This window comes from Aotus nancymaae, unplaced genomic scaffold (assembly GCF_030222135.1).
Source record: "Aotus nancymaae isolate 86718 unplaced genomic scaffold, 86718_ANA_hifiasm-v0.15.2.pri h1tg000010l, whole genome shotgun sequence".
In the NCBI taxonomy this organism is placed as follows: domain Eukaryota; kingdom Metazoa; phylum Chordata; class Mammalia; order Primates; family Aotidae; genus Aotus; species Aotus nancymaae.
In genome coordinates this window covers 15,930,225-15,949,895 of record NW_026988421.1, presented here as the reverse complement: position 1 = coordinate 15,949,895, position 19,671 = coordinate 15,930,225, and the positions used below count along the sequence as shown (strand labels likewise).

General features: G+C 39.0%; 1 protein-coding gene across 1 annotated transcript in view; it reads left to right on the top strand.

The window, feature by feature from the left end:
- The first annotated feature begins 1,998 nt into the window (after positions 1–1,998).
- Positions 1,999–19,671, top strand: part of TRUB1 (TruB pseudouridine synthase family member 1) — a 47,016-nt gene continuing 29,343 nt past the window's right edge. Inside the window, exons 1-3 of the mRNA XM_012448030.2 lie at positions 1,999–2,326; positions 6,374–6,472; positions 14,959–15,014. Of these exons, the coding sequence (XP_012303453.1) occupies positions 2,038–2,326; positions 6,374–6,472; positions 14,959–15,014 (444 nt within the window). The 5' untranslated portion in view covers positions 1,999–2,037. The remainder of the gene's footprint in view (positions 2,327–6,373; positions 6,473–14,958; positions 15,015–19,671) is intronic.

The window sequence follows — 19,671 nt, the reverse complement described above, 5'->3', positions numbered from 1 at the left end:
GGGCACACCCAGATTGAGGGTGGGTCTGCCTCTCCCAGTCCACTGACTCAAATGTTAATTTCCTTTGGCAACACCCTCACAGACACATCCAGGAGCAATACTTTGCATCCTTCAAATCAATCAAGTTGACATTCAGTATTAACCATCACACCCTCCTTTATAGAGATTTTGTTCATTCATTCATTTATTCAACAATATGTATTAGCCGGGCACTGTGACTCATGTCTGCAATCCCAGCACTTTGGGATGCCAAGGCGGGTGGATCACCTGAGGTCAGGAGTTCGAGACCAGCCTGGCCAACATGGTGAAACCCTGTCTCTACTAAAAGTACAAAATATTAGCCAGGTGGTGGGCACCTGTAATCGCAGCTACTTAGGAGGCTGAGGCAGGAGAATCGCTTGAACTTGGGAGGTGGAGGTTGCAGTGGGCTAAGACCTTGTCATTGCACTCCAGACTGGGCAACAAGAACAAAACTCCATCTCAATGAAACAAAACAAATCAACCCAATATTGTTGAGTGCTATATCTGACATTATTCTAGGCCCTGGAGATATAGCAATGAATAAAACATTCCTGTTCACATGAAACTGATATTCTGATAAAGGGCATCAGACATTAAACAAAATAAGTAAAATATGTGGTATGTATTAGTTTGTCTGTGTTACTATAAAGGAATATCTGAGACTGGGCAATTTATAAAGAAAATAGGAGGCTTGTTGATCTCCAGACAATTGGGAAAAAGCCTCTAATCTCCAAGTCATCATTGGTCAAGCCTTGCAATCTTCCTGGCAAGTCCCTGGCTCTCTGCTTCCATGCCACAGGAACACAGAACTCTTTCCTGAGGCTAAAGGACACCATACTCCTTTGGGTGCAGTCATCCCTTTGAAATCATGATATCTTCCTCATCTTCCTGGAAAAATGAACATCTTGAAGCAGGGTCAGGTGTCCGCTAATCTTACAATATGCCAATCTTTTCAGTTAGTTAGGCTTTTATAATAGACCCCAAGAGTAGGTGACTTTCTTCTAGGAGTTTCAGCTTTCCGCCCTGAAAATACTCCCTCAAAGATTTTTTTTCCTTTTAATAAATTGTTCTGCCATGTGTTTGTTGCACGAATGAGCGCGAATTCAAATGGGATCCCATAACTGGTGATTCTGAGCAGCTAAGGGGCATCATCAAAATATTAGATATTAAAGTCCAAGAGTATGATGAGGAGAAAGAGTGGCTGGAAAGAAACCTAAAGAACAATGAGGGCAAACTTTACCTGTCTCACAATACTTATGATAGCATTTCATGTGCTTGGTGCAGAAGTAATTTTTCTCCACTCTGCCTTGTGCTGGGATCAAAACAATATTCCTTGATCTTGTTGGGGAGCGAATGACTTTTAGGGAGAAGGTCTCAAAGGGAAAGTAGTTTAAATTTTATGAATTGCAAGAATGCTTTTTGATATATAAGGAATGCAACCCACAGAAGAGCTGATATTCAAAATCAGAATTATTAAAAATTGTAGTGGGGGCAGTGGGGCTTTAGGGGGTGAAAAGGAGTACATGAAGAGTATCAAAATAAGCCCAAGTGATTTACCATTGGCTTGGCCTAGAAGTTTCTTCGGGGAATTTGAATAATTCGTATTTATTTATACGTTTTCAAATATTTATTTAAGTGCCTACAACGTGTGAGGCATTTGGGATGTGAGTGAATGTGGTATATAAGTTCTTTGTTCTAATAGAGCTCACATTTCGATGTATATTAATTCTGAGCCTGAATTAAAGAGCACAATACAGTCAATTAAGCAGTGAGCCCAGGAAGTCATGGATCTTCACAAGCCCCAGGAAAAGTCAATATTTTAAATTTTCTATTTAAAATAGAAGGGCACAGCAAGCTCTTGCCTGTATGGGAAGGCCATGGACTACAATTCCCACAAGCCATTGCGACTCTCGTTCAGCGCAGCTTGCGGTATGAGGAAGAGGGGCCTATTCGGCGCATTCTTGTTGCATCATCAGCGTGCGCCTCCGCGATAAACTAGGTCTGGGTTGCAAACTTATGGCAGCTTCTGAGGTGTCGGCGGTCTTGTCTTCCTCGTCTTTGAAAACAGACACATCCCCTGTCCTTGAAACTGCAGGAACGGTTGCAGCAATGGCTGCGACCCCGCCAGCAACGGCAGCAGCCGCGGCTGTTGCGGCCGCGGCCAGGACAGGATCTGAAGCCAGGGTCTCCAAGGCCGCTTTGGCTACAAAGCTGCTGTCCCTGAGCGGCGTGTTCGCCGTACACAAGCCCAAAGGGCCCACTTCAGCCGAGCTGCTGAATCGGTTGAAGGAGAAGCTGCTGGCAGGTACTGCAGCCCGGGTGGGGACCAGGCTGAGGCGGTCGCTGCGAGAGGGGAAGCACACTAGGCTTTTTTGCGACGCTCGTGACTCAAGAGACAAAAGGAAGGGAAAGGGAGAATGACCATTGAATTAGCTCTGGACAGAAATCTCGGGCGTCTCGGGCTTGGACTTGCGGTGGTACGAACACTTGTAGCCTACATGGCAGTTGTAGTTCTCAACAGGAGGAAAAAAAACATCAATAAAACCCTGCCCTTGGCGTGCAGACCTAATTTCGGTAATCTGATCCGTCAGGAGGCTTTTGTTGGGTTCATGTGGATGAACCCCAAAAGGAAGCACTGGCTCTGCATTCTTCAAAATACATGACAAATGCAGATACACTTCGTTAACCAAGACTTAACATAGTGGTTTTTCACATTTTAGTGGGCCTAACAGTTACTTAGAATCTCTTGTGCAAATACAGATTCCTAATCCCTGTCCTCTCAGAGACCGATTCGGAGAGTTCGGGGTATTTTTAGGAAAACGCAATTCTAAACAGTTACTCCAGGTGATTCTAGTGTAAGTAACTTATGGGCCACATTTGAGGAACACTCAATGTAACTTGGTCACTAAGCTGAGTGTTCTTTTTATTGATTCGTTTATTCATGTACTCTGGGAAATTACTAGAAAAGCCCAAAGAATCATCCCGTTCATCAGCTCGGTAGATCATTTCACACGTAAAGCATCAAGGATCCTTAAGTTCATTGGATATCCACATAAGCCAGGTCTGCTAGCCTATAGAGACTTGATGAAAGAGACTGTCTGTTACCTTCGCCGAGCTTATAGCCTACTAATTTCTGTACCATGTGGTGGTAAAACTAGTTAGCTAGGTTATTCAAGGCCCTCCAGAATTTGGCCCTATTCTGTCTTGTCATTAAACCAGTACAGGGACTTTCTCACATTGTTTAGTGTCCTGTGGAAAACTTTACACTTAAAATGCAAAAACAAATTGCCCCTCTTATGGGAATTATAACTGACAGTACAGATTTAAATGTTTTTGGGCAAATAGGTACACTCCTGCAGACGTTTAATTTCAGTATCACGACTACTCATTCTTTTGTTAAAATTTACTTTTTTGCCTGAAAGGAGGGGTCACACAGAGGATGTCAAAGTGAGGAATTGCATCAAGGATATGTATTGTGGTGTCATCATAGGTTTTCTTTTCTTTTTTTTTTTTTTTTAAGTTTTCCTTTATAGGACTGCTCCTTTCCTGATTTGTTAGCAAAACTCTGGGTTGTTGCTTTTTTTTAATCCTTAAGGTAATGATTACCATTCTTTCAGACAAGTTTCTGACAATGCCATATTCTGGCCTTCTGGTTAATCTGCCTCTAAGAACTGAAGTTTCTTGTGGAATCTTGGTTAAAATGATTGTTTCAAGGCTGTTGCTAGGCTAGAACTTTTAGCTAGAGACATTCTTATGATCCTTGATTTCTGTATTGCTTGTGTGTGATTGACCTATTCTTTATTTATGTTAGCTAGGTTAGGGCTTCCCAAATGCCATTTTAACTGGCTGTCAATTACTTGGGAAGGTTCTTAAAGATACCTACATTCTAATGTGTTTAACACCCACAGACAATGGTTGTGGCCTCTAATACCATTCTTTGTCTTTCCTTACATTGATTCCTGTTATACTACAATCCCTGCTCTTTATTTGAATCCTTCAGAGCCCTAAGTGTACCACAATTTTATAGCTAGAAAATACTTTAATAAATATTTATCCACAAATACTTAGTTCAGTGGGGTGAACTAAATTCCTCACTTTATAGAGGCAGTATGTCTGCATGTTAGAAGGAGGTATATTTGGGCACAAAGGGAAGATAGTTTATTTATGGGGCCTTCTTACTCGAAGGAGAGAAGTTGAAAATACAAAGAGTTCCCCAGAAGGTTTCTGTTAATTTATGGGTGAGAGATCCCTGATGGGTTGGAAGTGACAGGTCAAGGGTTTGAAACCTAGGTCTGGCCTTAGAAGTTTATGTCAACGCAGACAGCCATACCCATCTAAGTATGGTGATGTCATAATTAGAGAATGATGCCAGGGTGTTCCAGAGACCATGGTTGTGACTCACTAGAGTGGTAATTTTGCTGGGAGGCCAAGCCACCCAACATAACCTTTTGGCCATTTAAACTGGCTTCTGCATTTCCACTGTTGCTTTGCTTTCCCCTCTTCCCTTTTCTGTCTACTCATTTCATTTTCTTTATTTTCTTTCTGCTCGGTGTCAGTGGTGATAATGAAGGTTTGATGGGTTTAGGAGCAGGTATGGATCAATATAGCTTTTCCTGCTTTTTTCTTCTTTCTCACTTGAAGTCTAATAGCCAGTACTCTCTCAATATGTTGTATGCCATTATCAAAACGACTTATATTTATCTAGAAGAAAGCACTGGCTCTGTAACCCCAAAGTACTTTCAAATAACACTACTTTGCTTTATCTTTTTTTTTCTTTTTTTTTGAGACAGGATCTCGCTCTGTTGCCCAGGTTAGAATACCGTGGCACAGTCTTGACTTAACTGTAACCTCTGCCTCCCAAGCTCAAGCAGTCCTCTCACCTAAGCCTCCCAAGTATATAGGACTATAGGTGCACACCATAATGCCCAGATAATTTTTTAAATTTTATTTTGGGTAGAGATGGGGTTTCCCTGTGTTGCCCAGGCCGATCTTGAACTTCTGGGTTCAGGTGATCCTCCTATCTTGGCCTCGCAAAGTGCTGGGATTACAGGCATGAGCCACTGTGCCCGGCTCACTTTATATTTACAACAGGAATATGAGATATGCCAGGCTGGCATCCTCTTTTTAAAATTTAAATGCTTGGATCATGCTTGGATCACCTGAGGTCAGGAGTTCGAGATCAGCCTGGCCAACATGGTGAAACTCCGTCTCTACTAGAAACACAAAAATTAGCCAGACGTGGTGGTGGCACCTGTAATCCCAACTACTTGGAAGGTGGAGGCAGGAGAATCACTTGAACCAGGAGGCAGAGATTGCAGTGAGCTGAGATCACGCCACTGTACTCCAGCCTGGGCGACAGAGTAAGACTTCGTCTCAAAAAAAAGAAAGGAAAAAAAAATCTGAATGCTTACGAAGTTAAGGTGGAACTTAATCTTACCTGCTTTCCACATAATGTTTTGTTGAGATTCGCTTCTTTAATGAGTTGCAAGTTTTGATTAGGAGAGGGAGACCACGAATACAGGAAGTTTGGGAATTTGGTGTATTTAGAAGTGGCCCTGCATGAGTTATACTGTCAATGTTAGGTAGCTGGAGATACCAGCGAAGACCATGGTAGAGATTTAGAAATGGAAATTGAAATTTTTTTTTTTTATTTGAGACAGAGTCTCGCTCTTTACCCAGGCTAGAGTGTAGTGGCATGATCTTGGCTCACCACAACTTCGGCCTTCCAGGTTCATGTGATTCTCCTGTCTCAGCCTCCTGAGTAGTTGAAATTACAGGCACGTGCCATTATACCTGGCTAATTTTTGTATTTTTAGTAGAGATGGGGTTTCACTATATTGGCCAGGTTGGTCTCAAACTCCTGACTTTGTGATCTGCCCGCCTTGGCCTCCCAAAGTGCTGGGATTACAGGTGTGAGCCACCATGCCCAGCCAAATTGAGGATTTTTAAAAGTATCTTTCTATATCAAGATTAACTTTTTTTCATGATTCTATTAACAGCCCACCACTACCAAGAATTTACTAGATTTTTGCAGGTTAGCCTGGATATTTACCCACCTTTTAAAAATGCTGGGTTTTTTTCCTTAGAGAATTAATTCTAGTATATAGATAGCTAATTTTAGAATACTGTTTCTTTATAATTTAGAGACTGTCCATTTTAAAATCTTTTCTTTGTTAGTAATGAGGTCATAGTCTCTTAACATGTAAAGTTTATACAGTGCTTTTTATTGCCTTTATTGAAATGGCAATAAAATGTTTTGAAAATGCCATCTCCTCTTCCTCCCAAGTTTATGGAGATCCTACTTCATTTGTCTTGGTAATCACCTTCCTTTTCATCCCCATTACTCTTGTAGAAGCTGGAATGCCTTCTCCAGAATGGAGCAAGAGGAAAAAGCAGACTTTGAAAATTGGGCATGGAGGGACTCTAGACAGCGCAGCCCGAGGAGTTCTGGGTAAGAGATAAGTAAGAAAGTTAAATGTCCACTGTCTCTTAATATTAGAAAGAAACACTGGTTGAGAACAGATAAGATTGACTAAAGCCTTCTATTTTTTGGTCTATGTTGGAATGTTTCAGATCTACTGGATATATATAGTGCCATCTTCTAAAGAAGCCCTTAAATGGCACAAGGTCTTAAAAGCTGTTAGAAATAGCTACTTTTATGTGTGGATGGGACTTTGAAAAGGTTTGTATCTGTGCAGAAAAGAGTTAACATAGCAGACCTGAAATTGCTATCTTTAGAAAGGCCTGCTTATACACCTTTACCTTGGCTGGTGTCTGGGAACTTGGAATTTGGGAATGTTCCCATCCTTCACTGTCTGATAAGACTGGTTGGCTGTGCCTCAGATGTTTCTGAGATTACCAGCTTTCCTTTTAGGAATCTGGAATTTTGTCCCACTGCTAAGACAGAGAGGGTGCCTGAGTGATTATCCTGTCAAGTCCCCAATAAAAACGTTGGGCACTGAGTTTCTAATGAGCTTCCCTGAGAGAAACATTGCACAGGTGTTACTGCTTTTTTTGTTGTTGGAAAAAGCAGCATGCTCGAGTGTCCCCTCATAGGAGGGAGAGAGAATAAGGAAGCTTGTGCCCAGATTGCTCTGTGTCTTTTCCTCTTGTGGTCCAGCTGAGTATTCTTACTACATCACTGTAATCAATCTGAGGTATACATCAATCTTTGGATGTGGGCTGGTCTTGGGGACTCCCGACAAGGTATAAGGTTCTGTTTGTCTGCTTTTCTCTAGTCTAATCTCTGAGATAACTCTCTTGAGAAGGGGAAGCTTATAGTTCTTGAAAGGAAGTCATTTTCTGCTGGAGATATATTAGTTGACCATTTTATTGCTTGTGAAGGAAAATTGGTAGAATTGATCGAAGGGAAAAATGTCTTTTATCCTTTTTTATTCCATCTTTTTTTTTTTTTTTTTGCCACCTGGTAGAGATTCTAAAGTCCAGCTTAATGGACTGCTAAAGTGTGTATACACAGGCTAGGATATATTTTACTCTGTAACTGCATCCTTAGTCACAGAACTACCTACATACATTGGGATCCCTCTCAGTACCCCCTTCCCCACATAGGAGAAACAAACTTTTATGGAACAATATTTATCTTTTTACATGCTCTGGTATTTTATATTTTATTCAGTTTCATTTAGAGCAAAAATTAGGTACAAACAACAGCAAACCTTGATCTAAGCTATCCAAAGTAAATAAGTGCTTATTAAAAAGAAAAGGATAAAATTGGTCAAGAAAATGGTATGCTTCAAGAACATTAGAAACTGTATATGATTTTGTATTTTCTAAAATTATAGATTTAATTTATGTTAGCAAAAATATTTTTACTTGAGGTTAGAATAGAACAAATAGTTCAAGACCAACCTGGCCAACATAGTGAAAACCCATCTCTACTAAAAATACAAAAATTAGCCAGGTGTGGTTGTGCATGCCTGTAACACCAGCTACTCAGGAGGCTGAGGCAGGAGAATTGCCTGAACCCGGGAGGCGGAGGTTGCAGTGAGCCAAGGTCACACCATTGCACTCTAGCCTGAGCGACAAGATCGAAACTCCATCTCAAAAAATAAATACCATACAGTATAGTACAGTACAATACAATACAGTACAATAGAAAAAATCAGTCTGGGCACAGTCACTCATGCCTGTAATCCCAGTACTTTGGGAGACTGAGGTGGGTAGACTTCTTGAGCCCAGGAGTCCAAGACCAGCTTAGGCAACATGCTGAAACCCCATCTCTATAAAAAATTTTAAAATTAGCTGGGTGTGATGGCATATACCTATAGTCCCAGCTACTTGGGAGGCTGAGGTGGGAGGATCACTGGAGCCTGGGAAGTTGAGGCTGTGGCAATCTGTGATTGTGCCACCACACTCCAAAAAACAAACAAGCAAAACAAAACCCCAGCTAATGATAACAAGAATTTATTGAGTACTTATTGTACATAAGGTCTTCAGTTTTGGACATTCATAAGTTATATAGTTTAATTCTCATTGTAACCTATAAGAGGTTATTATTATCCCCATTTTACAGAAGAAGAAATGAAGACCCTGAGAGATAAAGTAACATGTTCACTGTCATAGAATTAGTGACAGAGTCAGGATTTGAGCCCAGATCTGCTCGGTTCCAAAGCGTCTGCCCCTGTGGATGGTAGATACCTGGCACTCCTGCTTTTGTTCCTCATGCCCTGTGCTCTTGGCGAAATTAGGGCTTCATGATTCTTACCAGCGCAGAACTTCAGTAGCTTGTACCAGTGATTAGAGTTCCTTAAGTTGAAGCCTATGCTTCTAACCACTTTAATTTACTGTTTTCCAGGCATAGCACCACAAATACAAGAAAAGAGAGGATAAGATCTGTTGCTTGTTTATGAATAGATCAATTCTGTTAATTTCTAGTGGTGGTTCTTCATTGGCATGCAGAAAATAGTAATATTCAGGGCAGTGAATGAAATAGTTTATTTTTTACCCTGAACCTATGGCAAGTTTGTTCAATCTTTGGCCTGTGGGCTGCATGTGGCCCAGGACAGCTTTTAGTGCAGCCCAATACAAATTCGTGAACTTTCTTAAAACATCATGAGATTTTTGTGTGTGTGATTTCTTTTTTTAAGCTCATCAGCTATTGTTAGTGTATTATATGTATGGCCCAAGACAATTCTTCTTTCACTGTGGCCCAGGAAAACCAAAAGATTGGACACCCTTGGCTGAAGGGATCTTGTTGAAGTTCCATTTTAGTATTATGAAGGGGCTGAAATTTGTATGTAAATTAAGGTTGGAGGCTTAATTTTATATTTGATCTCACAGGGACTTTTATGATGATATAACATGTTCATATGTCAGATGTATTAATTTTTCTTCCAATACATGTGATTTCCAAGGAGAGATAAAGTTTAAAAAAATTACAGGTGTTGGCCAGACGTGGTGGCTAACGCCTGTAATCCCAGCACTTTGGGAGGCCAAGGTGGTCAGATCACCTGAGGTCAGGAGTTCAAGACCAGCCTGGCCAACATGGTGAAACCCCATCTCTGTTAAAAAAAAAATTATAGGTGTTCAGTCACAGAGTAAGGGATGTTTGTTGTCCAAGTTAGCAGTTCTGGAAACTTAACAGAAGTTGATTTTTGATTGTGTGCTAAAGTAAACACTAGACTCTAATCATATTTGGGTTTGTATACCGGCTACTGGCTTCTTCAGTTACTAACTGTACACATCCTAAGAAAATCCTATAACCTCGCTGAATGTTTTTTCATATCTTAAAACAGGATAATGGCTACCAAAATTGAGTCAAAAGGTTTTTTTTTTTTTTTGAGATGCAGTCACACTCTGTGGCCCAGGCTGGAGTGCAGTGGCGTGATCTCAGCTCACTGCAACATCTGCCTCTTGGGTTTAAGCGATTCTCCTGCCTCAGCCTCCCGATTAGCTGGGATTACAGGCACACGTCACCATGCCTGGCTAATTTTTGTAATTTTACTAGAGATGGGGTTTCACTGTGTTGGTCAGGCTGGTCTTGAACTCCTGACCTCGTGACCTGCCCATCTAGGCCTCCCAAAGTGCTGGGATTACAGGCGTGAGCCACTGTGCTTGGCCAGGTCAAAAGGTTTTTAAAAATATCTTACAAAATACCTATAGTATATAGATATATACTTTATCCTGTGAAGTACTGTATACAGGTCTTTTTTATTTTTATTTATTTATTTTTTTGAGATGGAGTCTTGCTCTGTCACCCAGGCTGGAGTGCAGTGGTGTGATCTTGGCTCACTGCAACCTCCACCTCCTGAATTCAAGTGACTTTCTTGCCTCAGCCTCCTGAGTAGCTGGGATTATAGGTGACTGTCACCATGCCTGGCTAATTTTTGTATTTTTAGTAGAGTCAGGGTTTCACCATGTTGGCCAGGGTGGTCTTGAACCCCTGATCTCAAGTGATCCACCTGCCTTGGCCTCCCAAAGTGCGGGGATTACAGCTGTGAGCCAACATGCCCAGCCAAGGATCCTTTTTAAAAATAAATAAATAAATAAAACTGGACCTGCATGAAAAAAAAAATATACTTTTACTTTCAACATTTTAGACTGTTTTTGCTTTTTTTTTTTTTTTGCAATATTAGTGGTACAGAGTAAGAATTTAGCTGACAATTTAAGATTATAATCTGAAATTCAGGTTTATAATTCTATAGCATAATTGCTAGAGGGTTCACAGGTTTCTCAGAAATACTGTAGTAGGCAAAATAATCACCTGCTAAAAGTGTCCATGTCCTAATTTCCATAACCGTGAATATGTTAGGTTACATCATAAAGAGCATTAGGGTTGTAGATGGAGTTGATGTTGCTAATCAGCTGACTTTAAGATAGATTATCCTGAAATTTCCAAGTGGACCCAATGTAATCATAAGATTCTTTAAAAGTGGAAGAGGAGGCAGAAGAGAGAGTCAGAGATATGACAATGAAAGCAGAGGTTGGAGGGATGTGATTGCTGGCTTTGAAGAGTGAAGGGGAATCACAAGCCAAAGAATGGGAGCAGTCTCTAAAAGCTGGAAGAGGCAAAAAAGAAAAAAAAAAAAAAAAAAGGTTCCCTAGGAAGGCTGTAGTGAAGAATTCTCCTCTAGCACCTCCAGAGAAGAACATAGCCAAACCAACCTTTTAAGCCTAGTTAACCCCGTTTCAGACTTCTCACCTCCACAACTGTATGATAAAAAGTTTGTATTGTTTTGAGCCCCAATTGGTAATTTGTTACAAAGCAATAGGAAAGGAATACACCTATTGATCATAAATCACTTAAAATGTAAATAAATTTTCTATATACCATTTCAAAAATTTTTAACTTTAGAGGTTATAGAAACAGTGAGAAAATTTAGAAACTAGAAGAAAGTTGAAAATAAAAAATGACCATTTTCCACCTTTTATCAATAGTCAGTTAACATTTTTGCCATATTTCTTTATAACTTTTTGTCTATGCAGATTTTTTTTTTTTTGAGATGGAGTTTTGCTCTTGTTGACCAGGCTGGAGTTCAATGGCACAATCTTAGCTCACTACAACCTCCGCCTCCTGGGTTCAAGCGATTCTCCTGCCTCAGCCTCCCGAGTAGCTGGGATTACAGGCATGCACCACCATGTCCGGCTAATTTTTGTATTATTAGTAGAGATGGGGTTTCTCCATGTTGGTCAGGCTTGTCTTGAACTCCTGACCTCAGGTGATCTGCCCGCCTCTGCCTCTCAAAGTGCTGGGATTACAGGTGTGAGCGACCACACCTGGCCTGTCTATGCAGATTATTTTTTAAATTGAGCTCTACTTCACTGTATGTACTTATATATCCATTTTTTTAACTTAACATTGTGACATAAACATTGTTCATGTTGACAGACTCTGTAAACCTTATTTTTAATGGCTATAAAGTGTTCTATCATATGGCTAAAATACAATTTATTAACCATTTTCCTATTTGAGGTCACTGTGGCTATTACCAGAGTTTTGTCAGAACTGATTTTGTGAGGGATATCTTTATAGATATAACTTTTTCTTTGGGTAGTTTTTAGTTTTATTTTTTACCCACACATCTGTATGAGCCAGGTGTTTCGGATTCTTAAAATAGATTCCTACAATTGGAAAGATACAGGTCTTGTAAGATGACCCTACAGGGCGTTAATCAAATTAGGTAAATAGCAGTAGAAACTTCCAGTTGCAGAAAGCTGGAAATACATGTATATAATCAATGCCTGTCCTAGAGGGACTCTCCTCATAAACAAATTCTATCTTTTTGATTTGAGAATAGGATACTGGGATGTTGGATTAAGTTTGGAGATCCTGAATTGTTTTTGTGTGTGTGTGTGTGTTTTTTTAACAGAGAAAACATTTGTGCGAGCACAGAAAATTTGGGAGATAGAGTAGTAATTGTGAGACTGTGCATGGAAAACCCTGTTATTCATCCATTCTCTAAATTCTCCACACCTTTTCAAACGTGGTGCCTTTGCTCATACTTTTCTTTTGTAAGCTGCTCATCTCTCTTAGCGCCTTCCGTTGTAGAAGTGCCATTTCCTGCCTTTGAAGCTTGCCTGCTTGCTCTTCTATACTGCTAATGTAAAACTTCATTTTGTCCTCTTAGTTTTTGTTGATATCTGTCTCCCTATTAGATTGTTAAATCACAGCTGAAGCCAGATCTTACTTATTTCTGTACCTGCACAATAAGTATTGAATACAATTTTGAATGATTGAAGGGAAAAATGCTAAATAAAAATTCTGTCTAGGGAACTAACCTGTGAATGAAAATCTGCTGGTTGGCTAGGTCCCAACGCTGGATAATTTTTCTGTATGCCACCACCATATTAGTCTTTCTAAAATTCTGCTTTCACTAATCACCTAACTTCAATGGCACTTGGTTATTCTTAGGTGTAAAATGAGAGGATTAAACTGGGTAACTCTAAGATGCCTTCTTTTAAATTTTATCCTTCTGGGTCACTAAACTAGCTCAGAAACCATCATGAGTTCAGTATTTCAACCATGTTAAAGTCAAACATCTCAGCCTGCTTCTAAGACACACTATGTTTGGTCTATAAACCTACTGTTCTTATCCTTGTATCTGAGAGTTTGTGCAATTTATTTCTTTTTTAGAACATGCTTCTCTTCTCTGTTGTGTTCCTATACATCCTTCAAAGGCCTAACACAAACTCTGAAATGCTCGAATGAAGCATTCATTCTTTGGCCTCTTTAGCCATTTAGAATGTTCCCACCTTTGTCCTGCTATGGCAGCTGTTCTCTCTCTGTTCATTTTGACACTTAATCATGTGCTATCATATTGTAATTTAGCATTGTTCACTCATTAGGCAACATTTCTTGAGCACTGTGATTTCTGTTTTCTGTATTTTATTTTCCCAATGAGATTACAAGCTTTTTCAAAGTTAGGAAATGTGTCACAAGCTTGTTTTTCCATTAGAAGTATTCCTCTTGGTATTATGTGCATAGCAGCTATTCAAAAAAATATTTATTGGGGATTTATTTGAATGGAATCAAATTACATTGAATCTTTGCTGTTTGCCTCATCAGCAGCAGTATCTACAAGTTCTGTCATTTGAAGAGTATTGTGCTCTTCAGAAGATACTGAGGCAGAGTTTTTTAACTTAGTCCTTGACCTATATGACTTAGAGGGATCAAGACAGATGAGTGTCATAGAAGTTTTCAGGAGGTTGAAATAGACTGTGAATGAGTTGGGACTTGAGCTGGATTTCAATGCTGTAAGCACTGAGACCCTACTAAGAATTGTTTTGGGGCTTTGTAATGTGAAAAATAGGGTTTCAGAAATGGTTATGAAGTGGTATGAATTGAGAGAGGAAGGGATAGGATGTAGAACAGTCAAATTTGCAGTGATGTAGGCTGGCAGTGAGAAGAAAGCCTAGATGAGTTTAAGGTGGCAGAGGGAATGGAAAGGAAGGGGGTCTCCTCTTAGACCATTTGGCTTGAATAATCTGAACTCTACCATGTACTGGTTGTGAGATGCTGGGCAAAGTTCTTAGTCTCTTATTCCTCAGTTCCCTCATATGTCAATAGGGGTAATTATACTACCTTTTAAAGTTGTTATAAGGATTAAATGGGATAATAAAGGAGAGCATTTAGAGTAGAATCTGATACATGGTAAACTCACTGAATGATATTTGCCATAAATATTGAAGATAACTTTTCCAGTTTGCCAATCAGTACTCCTTATTTGCTCTTATAATTCTGAATTGTGGTGGTTATATTGTGTTCTTATGCACAATTGTATTTGTTGATGACAAATACTTCAATTCTTACAAAAATTTGCCTTCTTACAAAAAGATAAGTGACTAAATCCCCTCACCCTCACCTGGTGAAATGTGTTGTCCTATGAATAATGTTTGAAATGTAAGAGAAAGGTCGACCATTGTTGTACTTTGTGTTTGGTCTCTGTTAAAATACATTCTTCAGCCTTCATTTTACCTTGTATCCTTTGTGTTAGACTGATTTGTTATGTTTCTCTTTTCTTGATTGTGTACTGCTGGGTGCTAATCATCTTTAAATGGTTCATTAGCTATGATAATGGCTTTTGCTTTAATAATGAATTCTGTCAAAAGACCTCATCATACCCACTTGAACATGGTTAATTGTGCCATGTGTTTTTCACTGGTGCCCATATAAAATTCCAGTGCATCCTTTGAGATTGTCTAAAGCTTCATTATCTAATTGGCTGGGTTGAGGTTTCCACTGAGTTTAATACTTTGAGAATGGGGAGAAAGGTCTTCTCTTATCCTTTCTTCAGAATCTCTTAGTTGCATGACAAGTTCAACTGTTTGGAGTAATAAGAACCCTCAAAATTTGCAAAATGTATGCTCATTCCAACTTCACATTACCTAAGCTGGGAAGTTATGACCAAAATATGTAGCTATTTTAAAAACCTACTTTTCAGAACAGAGTGTCATAATATTTCTTTCTTTGATTTGTAGTGGTTGGAATTGGAAGGGGAACAAAAATGCTGACCAGTATGTTGTCAGGGTCCAAGGTAAGAATACAGAATAGTTCTATTTTTCTTTAATGTTGTTAATGACCTACATGTGTTGGATTTTGATCAAATAAAAAATAAACTGAGCAAACTGCATGAATATCATTCCTGAGTATTAATCATGTCTCTAAACATATCTGAGATTCAAAATATTGGGACTGAAAATTGGAAATTCTGAATTGAAAAACCAATTAGACTTAAAGAAACAATGCTACAGTATTCATCATTTAACAAAATTATGTTTAGACTTTTAAAATACCATATTTCTTAGATGATCCTGCCTTAGAGGTCATAAACTCTAGTGGAAGATTTTTTTAAACCTTGAAATTTTTATAGAAACAATACCATTTTGTAAACCATGCCCTTTTCAGCAAAAACATGCTTTGTTCAATGGTTATAAAATGTTTATTAAAGAAAAGAGTAGGGCTAGGGCCTCTTTAAGATGATAAAGTATGTTTATCTGTGAGAGTACCCTTGAATAGATCCAAAAGCATTTTTCCAGACACTTGATAGAGAGAAGGGGTTATTTGGAGGCAGGAAAGGCTGGAAAGCTATGAACGGCTGGTAGAAGGGGTCTCTTCCACCTCTCAAAGAGATAATATCTGTATCCTAATGAGCAATTAGGTGCTGGTCATAAGTGCTGGGACTAAGTGCCAGTGAAGATGTATGTGGAAGGAAGATTAATATGCCAAGAGGTAATAAAAAATTTCATCAAGTTCCTGGAATAACCTTTTTGTTTTAAAACTCTTGCTCTAAATAAATCGTTGATAAAATTATTTTGTCTAAATTGTTTCTTTAAAAAAAATGTAGTCTAAGACTATTTAAAACAATTTCCAGTTCATTGCAGACTGATTGATGACTTTTGTAAAATATAATTAAAATGTTGTGACAATGTAAAATTGCTAAATAAGTTTCTACGCAACCTCATTTTCCTAACTTAATCTCATTATAGATACTGGCCTGTGGAAAACACTTGACATAGCAGTGGTTTAAGTAAACTTTTATTAAAATAAAAGCCCTGGCCAAGCGTGGTGGCTCATTCCTGTAATCCTAGCACTTTGGAAGGCTGAGGCAGGCAGCTCACTTGAGGTCAGGAGTTTAAGACCAGCCTGGCCAACATGGTGAAACCTGTCTCTACTAAAAATACAAAAAAAATTGGCAGGCGTGATGATGCATGCCTTTAATACTAGCTACTCTGGAGGCTGAGGCAGGAGAATCGCTTGAACCCAGGAGGTGGAGGTTGCACTGAGCCAAGATCACACCACTGCACTCCAGCGTGGGTTACAGAGGGAGACTCCATCTCAATAAATAAGTAACAAGTAAGATAGATAGATAGGTAGGTAGGTAGATGGATAGATAGATAATAAGATAGATAGGTAGGTAGATAGATAAGTAGATTGATTGATTGATTTTAAAAAGCTCTGGAGAATGTATTGTATGTAATATCCCATTTTGCTTATCAACTGGCATGGCATAAAAATCTGTGCCATTCAGTTGGAAGGAATCTTAGTGCCTCTGATAAATGAAATACTTCAATGTGTCTTGCTCTGTAATCTTCAAAATGTTGGTATTGAAAAATTACTTCGAAATGTTGGTGTTGAAAAATTACAGAGTGTAAAAATTGCATTAGAATGAAGGAGTTTGACAGTTTCTCAGTGAATTTGTACATTGTGCTTAAATACTGACACACAGAGCTTGGAATTTGTTTCTGATACTGGGTTTTGCCAGTTGTTTAATATTTGTGAACTCCAAAAGATGAACAGTGTTTACTTTAATATGGGATTATGGATGATTTTTATTTTTTTCACATTTGGTATTTTCTAAAATCTTTACAATAAACAAATCACTTTTATGTTAATATGTTTACATTAAGGAATTTGGTTGGGGTTTTTTTCCCTAGATAAAATATGTTGAGTTCATTGAGATATTCATTATTCACCCCTCCTCCTCCAAACCACAAACACAACACACTACATATTGAAAGATTTTACTTGTAAATTCCAGATGTATTTTCAGAAATATTATGACTGAAAATGTAAATACATCATTGACTCTGGTGTAAATTTTGTCACAGCCCATTTTGCTGTTCAGCTATGAAACCTGAATGTCTCACCGTGAAATCACTGATCCTCAGGTGACTATAACATAAATAGAATACCACAGGCGTATTTTGTTATAGAAACCTAGTTCTTAGGTATTTCGTATTTCAAAAATAGGCATCATTGTCTTGTTAGCTATTTATATTTCTTATCCTTTTAATTTTATGTACATGTTAAAAGAACTAAATCATTAAGAGTTTAATGTTTAAGATTTTTTTTTTATAAAAAGTAGTTAATACATATTTTTGTTAGTTTTTTTAAAAAGCACTAGAAGGAATCTTAGAGATCTTGTTATCTAGTGACTTTCAAAATTTTTTTGACAAAGACCCATAGTAAGAGACTTATTTTATGTCATGACCCTATAGACACATATATATTTATGAAAAGGCAACATTTTATCAAACAACTTTGTGTTAGTCTGTGTTGCTGTAAAGGAATAGTCAAGGCTGGGTAATTTATAAAGAAAAGAGGTTTATTTGGCTCATGGTTCCTGTAGTCTGTATGAGAAACATGGTGCTGGTATCTGCTTCTGGTGAGGGCCTCAGGAAGCTTACAGTTGTGGCCATGTCACATGGTGAGAGAGAGAGTGAGAGAGAGAGGCAGAGGTGCCAGCCTCTTTTAAACAGCCAGATCTCTCATGAACTCATTACTGTAGGGAGGACACCAAGCCATTCATGAGGGATCCACCCTCATAACCCAGAAAATTCCCACTATGCCCCACCTACAACACTCGGGATTACATTTCAACATAAGATTTGGAGGGGACAGACATCCAAACTTTATCCAACTCTAACCCTGTATATGATGTATTCTTGGTATTTTTCCTTCTATTTCATTTAATAAAAAAAATGGTGGCTGCAGCCTCCTAACTTGGCCCAGATCTAATGTCCACTTTTTCTTCACTTCCTCTTTTGACAGATGAATTTTTATTTGCATCACAGTGCAACTAGAAAGATCAGACTTTCGTATGTGTAGGATGGAGTTACATGAAGAAATATTTAGTTCTAGGATGGCAGATATTCAGTGTTCTTCTTACAGCCATGTTACAGTACACTCTTCTCTCCCTAGCCAGGCCTAATTGGCGATATTGCTAATTGAACATGGCCGGACATTTCTTCTTGCTGAATCAAGAAACATCCTTAGAATCTTTTTCAACATAGTGCTATTTCATACAACTACTGTCACTTACCAGGTGAAATTCTGACCTTTTTTTTTTTTTTGAGACAGAGTGTTGCACTGCCACCTGGGTTGGAGTGCAGTGGCACAATCTCGGCTCACTGCCACCACCTCCTGGGTTCAAGTGCTTCTCCTGCCTCAGCCTCCCGAGTAGCTGAGATTACAGTGCCCGCCACCATGCCCAGCTAATTTTTTGTATTTTTAGTAGAGATGGGGTTTCACCATGTTGGCCAGGCTGGTCTTGAACTCCTGACCTCGTGATTCGTCTCCCTCGGCCTCCCAAAGTGCTGAGATTACAGGCGTGAGCCACAGTGCCCAGCCAATTCTGGCCTTTTAAATAAAATCTTTAGGCCATTGTATTATTTTGTTTCCATCTATGAAGACTAGATGCTAATCAGACCACCCAAATCATTTCTTGCATTTCCTCCCATTCAGATCAGGGTAAGAGTTAAGAGAAGAGCCACTACCCTGTATTCCTCATTGTCTTCCTCTCCTGCCTTGGAGTGAGCTTTGTTCTGCCAATGATCATATTTCTCAAGTCTTTTTTGTTTGTTTGTTTGTTTGTTTTCCACTGCCTGCTCATTTAGGATTATGTGTATAATGTGTGTGAAAAGCATGTAAGCTTTTTATACAGTGCCTTGTGTACAGAAATTGCTCATTAAGTACTGTTACTACTATTCCCAAGTATTTCATCTATCCCCAAATCTCTCTCTTGAGGGCCAGGCATGTTGGAGCTTTCTAGCCACATGTTCTGTAGACACCTGAAATTAATTTTACTCAGGCAAGTTCTGTTGGAAGTCTTGAATACAGTTAACTTCATTTTTTTTTCATTGCTATCTGTGATTGCTGGTGATGTAGGCAAAATATTGCACTCATCAGAAAAAGGAAGCATTCCATTTCTTTAAGGAAGAGACAAACTTTCCTTGGACATTAAAGTCAGAAGTTTCTGACAATCATGGATGTTAAATGACAGATAGATGGTGATTTTCAAAAATAGCTTTACAACAGATGCAGAAATGGAGCTACATAAAATACAGCTTAGGTTAAATCATTCTGAGAGGTTAGGCTGATGTGTTCCTTTGGCCTAAGTTGATCTAAGTATAAAATGTAGCTTACCTAGAGGAGGGCAATAGTCTTTCCTGTCTTCCCTAAATTACACTTTCTCTGAGACAGTCATTCAGCAAAAGCTGGATAGCAGATGTTGTACTTTGAAGGAACAGATTTTGATGAGGTTTTGAGGTTTTGGAGTGCTATCTTTTTTCTTAAGACGGAGTTTCGCTCTTGTTTCCCAGGGTGGAGTGCGATGGCGCGATCTTGGCTTACCACAACCTCCCCTTCCCCGGGTTCAAGCAATTCTGGTTCAGCCTCCCAAGTAGCTAGGA